Here is an 8,888-nt window from a genome sequence, read left to right as displayed (position 1 = left end):
TTAAAAAAATTTTAAGGTGTACATTCTCTATTAATTAAAACTAAGAAAATGTATTTGCCTAGTTAATGTTGAACCCATGACATATGGATATAGGTTGATAAAATCAAAACTAGATCAGTCTGTGTCCGTAAGATACTAGGAATCTATCATACTCCTGCACCGAACGAATACCAAGTATAAATAGACTTTGGGCTGTCAAAAGAAAGCGATGGTATCGGAACCATTAGCCATTGGGAAATGTCTGCTATCAAAAAAGCCGGCTGACTGCTGAACTTTGGACCTGTTGGATCGAGCGCAAAAGCCCCACCGTCATCGACGTCAGCTCACGTTTTTGGGTGACGAATGGATCCGATCCGAAACGATCTCGAACTTGGGGCATCGAACACGCTCGATGCTCCAGCTGAGAGTCCCAAGCAGCGGCGTGGGTGTTCGATGCAGGAGGCGTTGGGATCGGAACCAGCCGGACTTAAATGCCGCACCTTATCAACAGAGTTCTATCCCTATCTTGTAGTCTCTCACTCTCTGTACCTCTCTAAAGTAAAATTGCGCATCACTTATTAATTAAAAAAAGTAAGGCAGAGGAGTGCGCCAATAATCGCGAATTTGTTATCAAACAAACGGAACCGTCTGCCTCACGAAGACTGGGCCATACCCCTATACTCATACCGCTCCCCCAGAGATACCGTTAGTCGTACCGCTCCAGGGCAGCTTTTGCGGTCGCTGCGCCGCCCATCGTCGAATTATTCACACGCAGACGTTCCCAACGATCGGATCAAAAAAAATCAAATCGGGCAAATAACCAATTTGGTGACAAATAACTTGTGGACTTCTCCGAAAAATTACTTGGTGTTTTTTTTGAAAAAACAAATTTTCATAATACTAAAGAAAAGGAAAACAAAATATTAGCTTGTCACTTCGAGGAGATCAAGTTCAAGTGCTGAAATATAAAAACAATGATTACTCTGCGAAAATGATTTGCGAAAATAATTAAAAAGAAGACAATCAGCTGTACAATCATATCAAGGACATTCGAGAAGCATCCTTTTAATAAGGCTATGCAAATTATGTGTTAAACCAACTTGTTCAATTATTTTGGCGATGGATTATTAGTCATTGGGTGAGTTATATAATAGTGAAAATTTCAATATTTAAATTTTATTTTAGTGCCAAGTTTTAAGACCATTGTATTTTTCAACTGTTAAACAAACCATTGGGTATTAAAAATTAATAAGTGAAGTGGACTCGAAGAGTTATTGAAACAATATGCTTTAATTTTATTAAGCCCCTAGATAATCCTTTACTTTATTAAAGCAAAAGATGAGAATACATTTATTGTCATTACCTAAGCCATGGAAGTTTCCTTTTTATTATTTTTGGAAAATTCATCCCATGACTAGAATTTAATTAAAGTGGTTTATCGATCAGACCCCTATCACTGATTGATTGATAGTTTTCGAGCCTACGACGCATAACCTCCAAAAGCTCGTGACCAACGTGTTGCGAATTTGGAGAGCTATTGCCACGTCGAAAGACATTAACCAAATTTAGTGGGTATTCCAGTGATCCCCAGCTAGTCCTGCACTTGATTTATGGTAGCATCGCCGATGAACGTGTGTGGTGTTGAAAAATTATGAAAAAAAGTATTAAGGCAGATTAATTTGCGTTGCTTCTGGCAATCGGGGCAATCTCCGTGAGCGGTTCCAAAGTCCAGATCGCGGCATGCTCCCGATCGCTGATCGTCGAGAACGGCGTGATCAACGTGATTTATTGCCAAAAACGAAATAAGAAGAAGCTGCGGCTTTTTTTGTTGCAGTGCATTCAACTGCAGGGCGAAAGAAGAAATGCAAGTGATAATGCCCGGCAATTACGATAGCCCCATCCCAGTCCCAGTTGCCCCGTAATTAATGCGAAAATGATATGGGTAGCCCATGGAAAACCCCCAAGAAGAGTCGTCAAGTGAGTTAGTCGGGATGTGATCTCTTACTGTATAGTATTTTATGGCTGTACTTTGCACCTCGCCTCAACGCATCTCGAGACCCCCAACTCCAGTCTCTTTTTGCTCCGATTTGCATCCACTTGGCAACGGCGGAGTCATTTGGCTTTTGTTTCTGTTGCGCGAATCACGCGCCACTTGCGTGCTCGATGACGTAGCGCCACTGCCTCGATCGCTGGGCCCCAAACGATTGACCTTCTTCAACTTCTGGGGCCCCCCCTCCGATTTCCGTACCCCCATCAAGTCAACGAGTCGCACGCCTCGCATTGATTTCTGCCTTTGATAAGTCGGTCAGTCGTTAAGTAGCGCCCAGTGCAGAGCTCAAATTACGTCAAAAAAAAAAAAAAAATAGAGTAAATAAAAAACGTGTCACATGTCGCGTGTGTGCTAGGGCCCTACTTCCTCATCCGATCTGATGCGATCTGATCCGATCGGTCATTATAGGCCCCCTGCCGTAAGCGACGTCAGTTTGTATGGGGAAAAATAAAGATTTTGGAACGTGGCAATCTACGTAGGTTGTGGAAAAATAGGCGATGAGTTGATAAGTGGTGCGACCTATGTTGAAGGCAAGGACGTAATTAAAATTCTAAAAGTTATTAGTCTTTTTAGCCTTCAAGTAAAATTACATAACCGATCTACAAGTCCTAGTATTGGAATCACAAACACGATTCGTTAGGAAGTCAAGAACTTAAATATTTATGTTATTAATGTTTGGTGTTATATTATAGAACTTATACTTACATAACCCCCTTATCCTTTATTGACATTTACCTTAAGATCTTAAGATGCAATATATTTCCTAACAATAGTCCCATGTTTTTTCTAACTTCCTATTTAATAGTACCCAACAATGTTGCCAGAGTTCGCTTAGGCCTACAAATTATTTTTTTCTGTCAATTAATCGGAAATCTCCATAGTATAATCATTTCTATTAATTTCGATGATCTAATTGGCATTAGAAAATCGCAGTTCGTGACAGGCGAATTGCGCACGTGTTCAGCTCTTAAACTGAAACGAAATGGTCGGTAATATAACTCGTGATCTACGCGCCCGGCCTTCATAGTATAGTTTTCTTGACCTTACCCGACTGTTCCACATTTAGCCCACAACCAGAACCAGAGCGAACAAAAGAAATTCTGTCTGATGAAATTCCCAAACGAAAATAACAACATACAAACCGTGAATCGCCCACTTGGGGACCCCATAAATTCCCCAATCGCAACACTTTCATTCGCATTTAAATGGGGAAAATAAATACAGTAATTACGGGGCGCCAATCATTTAAAATGCGAGTGATTTTTAATCAAGCGAGCGCATTTCGAACGAAAGCCCCCCTGAAAATCGTACAATAAGCGTACTTAATTAGTTAAATCCTATGCTCACTCGCTTTGTGGACCAATTGTAGAGGCTAAAATGTGGAAAATCGCTCTTATCAGCAACGTGTTCACTGTTAATTGATTGACACACAATCGAGTCGGATCATCAAAGTCAAGCTTGATAGCGCTGCGGGGTAATTAGCATCAATGGGCCACTCGACTTGAAGCGATCGTAAATTCACTTGATATCAAAAAGACGCATTGCGGCCAAACGCTGGCCAAAATCGCCACAAGATAGTGACCATGGTGCGGGGGGCGTGGCATTGCCCCGGGGGGGAAGGGGGCGGCGGAGGGCGGAACCAAAATTAAAAATTGCAATTAAGAATTTTATGCATATTTCGGTGTCTTGGCGTTTTCTCAAATGCTGATGCAATGCTGCAGCTCACTTGCATATCCAATTGTCTTCGACGGGAGAGAGAGCGCCATGTAACCTTATAGCCATGGTCTACGGTTTAGTCTGGCCGATCCGATCGTCTGGGAAATCAAGACCCGAATTCAATACGATTCGATCGGAACCGAACCGAATCGAAGCGATCCCAAGCCGAGTGCCTCGGATCTCTTCGGGTGGTGGTGCTCCCGCTCGCGGAACGATCAATCAAATCGACGGGGCGCTCGTCACATAAATGGTTCTACTAATCAGCCAACCGCTTCATTCATTCACAACTCGTTTGCGTAGCCGCATGTCGGAAGAAAAGGAAGCCCAAATACTATATACTATAATATACTATATACTATAGAAGCGATTCAGAGCTATAAAGCCCAAGCAGCCGAAGAGCATCTCGCGTTTCGTGTCCGGGTTCAAAGTGGATCGAGTGCCAAGTCATCGAAAATCCCTATAGAATAGAAAACGGAGTGTGCTGACGGTACGTGTGGGGTCCACCTAATTGCCACCTAATTGCACCTGCTTATCAGGCAATCTACCGATTTGAATCCTAGCCAGAGATAAGCCATTAGCCTTTGGCCCGGCCATTAGTGATAATGTGAATCTAATACTCGACAAAAACTAAATCTTCCCGGAATTAATGTCAAAAAAAAAATTTTAAAATAAATGATGCAATTCGGTGAAAAATTAAGCGAGACTTCTGGCTTTGTGAGTGATAAGTGCACCTGTCGCGCTGGCATATTAAATTGCATTTTAATTGGGGCAACACGATTAAAGAGCTGAATCGTTGAATAACTTCAATAAAATATTTATGAGTGGAAATATTACTTTGAGCTTTGGTTTCCATTTTTCGGAACTACTTGTTAGATTCAAAAATAAATAAATCAAATAAATTATAGATTTTTTTTGTATAACCAACAATGTTTTTATTTTTTACTTGCAGACAAGACTAACAAAAACCTCAAAAAAGTTGATCATGCATCATCCAAGCGTATAAGTCGTTGGCAATAAATAACAAAGTCGAAAATCCGTTTTTGAAAAGTGCTTAGACAAGGCTCTAAAACGGCAACAACAAGTGAAAACCGCTGCAATTCTATGAGTTTTGTAAATTTGAAAGCCAAAACAATTGATGTGTTAATGCTGCCAAATAGATAGCAATCAGCACCAGCCGATAAAACCAGAGAGAAAACCAAGCGGATCAATAATATATATTTAATATATACAACAATTTTAAAAGGAAGTAAAGCATAGAAATGGCTAAATTCTTTATAACTTTGGTGCTGTTAGTGTGCCTGGCCCTGGAGAACAAGAATGTGTACAATCGCCTGCACGCAAGATCCCATCCGAGTTCCCGAGGCGACATCTTGAGGCCCCATCCCAAGCACCAGTCGCATCCCCATGTGCAGCACACCTCGCAGCAGCTGCAGCAGCAGCACCACATCCGCCAGCAGCGATCCCGCCAGCTGAAGCACCTGGAACCGGATCCGACCAGCGAGGAGGACGATGCACCGATCACCAAGCGGGAGTACTATGCCCGTCTCCGGCGCCACGTCATCCAGAAGAGGGAGCACCTGCTGCGGCAGGAGCTGAGCTACAATCATCCCGGTTCCCATGCGGAGCAGTTGAAGGTTCCCCGCCTGTGGCAGCATCTCATGGAGCAGGAGGAGAAGGAGCACCCCATCATGTTCGGTGATGCTCCCGAGGAGTCTTCCCTGCCCTCTGAGGAATCATCCCTGCCCTCCGAGGATCCATTCGATGGTCTCTCTCCACTGGACTTTGTGCGCAATGAACTGATGGCGGAGGATCGTAAAAATCAGGCGGAGGAGCTCGATATGGATCTGGAACCAGAGACACCAATAGAGCTGCCAGAGGCTCAGCCGGGTGAGAGGAATATCACCATTTCGGTGAAGTCGAGCGGGGGAGGATGTCCCAAGTGCGAGAGCAGCCGCCAGGTGGAGCACATCACCGAGGAGCAGTTGACCCATTTGCGCATCGAGTTCGTCAAGCAGCAGATCCTGGAGAAGCTGCGTCTCAAGGAGAGTCCCAAGGTCTCCGCCGTGGAGCTGCCCAAACCCATCTTCGATGGTATGACACTCTCCCATCCGGATGACAGCACCAAGAACAAGGAGCTAGACGATTATTATGCACGGACTAGCAAAAAGTTCATACTGCTTAATAGAGGTAAGCAATCCTCCAGAATTCCGAATTCATAGTTTAAGTGAACCTTTGATTTCTCAATGTCCGGTTAAGAATCTAGTTGGTTATCTGTTAGAGAAAGTTAACCTGGAGTTTAATTATTCGGAAAATCAAATTTATTCGGTCGACCGGCAAATTTAACTATAAGATGACCTCCTGTTAAGACTTTCAATAACTTAAAGATGAAAGTTAACATGATATTAAGAAATCCGCTTTTTATCGATCGTTTTAAATTTTCTTTTAAATTTAGTGCTAAGGTTTTTGTAGAATTTCAAGATCTAAGCTAACAAAATTGTATCTAATCCTTTATTACCAACAGAGGAGGTCGAGTGCAATCGCTTGGGAGGTGGAAAATCCAACCCGTCCATGTGCTTCAGCTTTAAGATCGACGATGCCGATGCCGAGGGCTTTGATGTCAACACCGCCGTCCTGTGGCTCTTCAAGAACAAACAGAACCGCACCGAGGACAAAGATTCATTGAACAACACCAGTTCACAGCAGACAATTGTCGTATCCGAGGTGGAGGTGGATCAACAGAAGGACTCCAAGTATTTAACGGCCACCAAGACCATAGCCATCCAGTCGGTGAATGTGCAAGGTTAGTATATACTCATCCCACAGAACGTAATCATCATCACCAGAAAAAGAAAAGAATCGCACACGTTTGGAACTTTGGTCGGCAGCGAAACGGCCAAAAGTGACCCCTAATACCCCCGGGAAAGAAATCAAATTCAGTGACATGTCTATACTAGATGGGTATTATAATAATTATAAGGAACGCCGATAAGTCGGAACGTTGACAACCGCTTGTTTGTGTTTTCAATTAGACAGATCATTGCTCAGATTCGTGATCTCAAATTCGTGTGGGTGAATAACTTGGCAAAATATTTTTTTCGTGGGTGCGCAATTTGAACTTTGGCCGAGAAGTGATTGCCTGCGATCAACCCACCGAAATTGGGAGTTCCCGGGGTCACTAGACTGATAAGGAAATGTTGCTGAAAAATATTATGATTCTGTAAATAAAGAAATCAAACCAGCCGTTCTTTTCTTATTTTAGTAACCTAATTATTTCGAATCCACAACTAATCAGTAATTGCTTTTTTCCAGATGAGTGGATGAAGATCGACATTGAGTGGCCCATCAAGCATTGGATCAGCGGTCACGAGCTGAGCCACCTCATTCAGATCACCTGCGGGGGTTGCGAGGTCAGCGACATGGAGGAGATTATCTCTGTGGATAAGGACTATCGGCCGTTCATCATGATCGACATGCAGAACCGGCGGAGGAAAAGCCGCCAAAAGCGCAGCATCAACTGCTCCAGCGGGATGACAGAGTGCTGTCGCGAACACCTGTACATATCCTTCAGGGACATCGGCTGGAGTAACTGGATCCTGAAGCCAGAGGGCTATAATGCCTACTTCTGCCGCGGATCCTGCAGCTCGGTGGCGAGTGTTACCCAAGCGGCATCTCACCACAGCTCCATTATGGTAGGTGTTTAAATGTTTAAAATGTTCTTTAAACTCTATTACATCACGTTGATTGCCAACCTAAGCATTATAAATAATACCATCTTAAATGATTTCTAAGAAAATGATTCTTGTCCAAAACTTGGGTTCCTAACTTGGAATTAATTAAAAAAATTTTTTATAGTAATAAATAAACCATCTTAAATGTTTTCTAAGAAAATGATTCTTGTCCAAAACTTGGGTTCCTAACTTGGAATTAATTTAAAAATGTTTTTTTGTAATAAATAATACCATCTTAAATGATTTCTAAGAAAATGATTCTTGTCCAAAAGTTGGGGTTCTAACTTAGAATTAATTAAAAAAAATTTTTATAGTAATAAATAATACCACCTTAAATGATTTCTAAGAAAATGATTCTTGTCCAAAACTTGGGTTCCTAACTTGGAATTAATTAATACATTTTTTTTATAGTAATAAATAATACCATCTTAAATGATTTCTTAGAAAATGATTCTTGTCCAAAACTTGGGTTCCTAACTTGAAATTAATTTTTAAAACAATTTATAATAGATGTCTTACTAAAGTCTTGATAATATTTCAATGGCACATAGGTTTTTTTTTTCAAATATTCAAAATTGATTTTAAGATTACATTATAATATCAAATGAATATTGTTGATCCTTTTATGTTTGAATGTCCTGATGGGGAAAAACATATAAAACACATGAACTTTTTTTTTGAAAATTCTGGTGTATTGATAATACAATTTAAACAGACCTCTAATATATTTCTTCTTTTTTTTCTTACAGAAAATTCTCTCCACAAGCGGTGCAAACAAATCGCTGGAGTTGGTGCCCTGCTGCACCGCCAAACAGTATTCCTCGTTGCAGCTGGTCGTGATGGACTCGAGTAATATGGCCACCGTGAAGACGCTGCCCAATATGGTGGTGGAATCGTGTGGCTGCAGATAGTCGGAAATATATAGACCCTACTTAGCCATCCATTCATCAATCAGCCAAGTTACAATCACATATCGGACAAATTAGACGTAGACTCGCTCCATTTCAGTTAGCATTCAACTACATTTCTCTTCAACTAATTTAAACTCATTTGCCAAGCATTTACATTAGCGTTATAACTTAATCGTAATTATCTGTAGTGCATGTGCTGCCACTAGTTGTAGTTTAAAGCTAAAGTCAATGTACTTAAGCACTCGAAGTATGTAGGTAGTTAGCAAATAGCTTCAATTAATTTAATAGCGTTACTAAGTGCTGTCTTTTAATATGTAATGTAATTATGTTCATTGTTTAAGTAGCGTATATTGAGTTATTAGCGGAGAAAAGCATAAAGAAAATCGAAAAATAAAACATTATTGAAATACAAATAAATCATGGATTTTTAAAGAGAAATCATTTATTATTTGGGGTTATGACTAAAGGTAAATGAAGCAACGGATAATATTTCTTTGAACTGCA

The 8,888-nt window shown here is 41.2% G+C and overlaps 1 protein-coding gene across 2 annotated transcripts; it reads left to right on the top strand.

The window, feature by feature from the left end:
* The first annotated feature begins 748 nt into the window (after positions 1 to 748).
* On the top strand, positions 749 to 8,780 carry LOC119548024 (inhibin beta A chain). Of its 2 annotated transcripts, none has more exons than XM_037855098.1 (5): positions 749 to 1,117; positions 4,695 to 5,932; positions 6,267 to 6,545; positions 7,055 to 7,434; positions 8,223 to 8,780. In XM_037855098.1, the coding sequence occupies exons 2-5, from the start codon at positions 5,005 to 5,007 to the stop codon at positions 8,382 to 8,384; spliced, it is 1,749 nt and encodes a 582-aa protein (XP_037711026.1). In that variant the 5' UTR covers positions 749 to 1,117; positions 4,695 to 5,004; the 3' UTR covers positions 8,385 to 8,780. The 2 variants fall into 2 exon arrangements, with proteins under 2 accessions (XP_037711026.1, XP_037711025.1); XM_037855097.1 differs by lacking the exon at positions 749 to 1,117 and adding an exon at positions 4,022 to 4,232.
* The last annotated feature ends 108 nt before the right edge of the window (positions 8,781 to 8,888 follow it).

Source organism: Drosophila subpulchrella, chromosome 2L (genome assembly GCF_014743375.2).
Source record: "Drosophila subpulchrella strain 33 F10 #4 breed RU33 chromosome 2L, RU_Dsub_v1.1 Primary Assembly, whole genome shotgun sequence".
NCBI lineage: Eukaryota > Metazoa > Arthropoda > Insecta > Diptera > Drosophilidae > Drosophila > Drosophila subpulchrella.
This window is presented reverse-complemented; position numbering and strand designations above follow the sequence as displayed.

Excerpts from the sequence above, each read along its gene's own strand:
- LOC119548024 (XM_037855098.1), top strand. The coding sequence starts at position 5,005 with ATGGCTAAATTCTTTATAACTTTGGTGCTGTTAGTGTGCCTGGCCCTG. Across the intron at positions 5,933-6,266 it reads GTTCATACTGCTTAATAGAG|AGGAGGTCGAGTGCAATCGC; the intron begins GTAAGCAATCCT and ends TATTACCAACAG. Across the intron at positions 7,435-8,222 it reads CTCACCACAGCTCCATTATG|AAAATTCTCTCCACAAGCGG; the intron begins GTAGGTGTTTAA and ends TTTTTCTTACAG.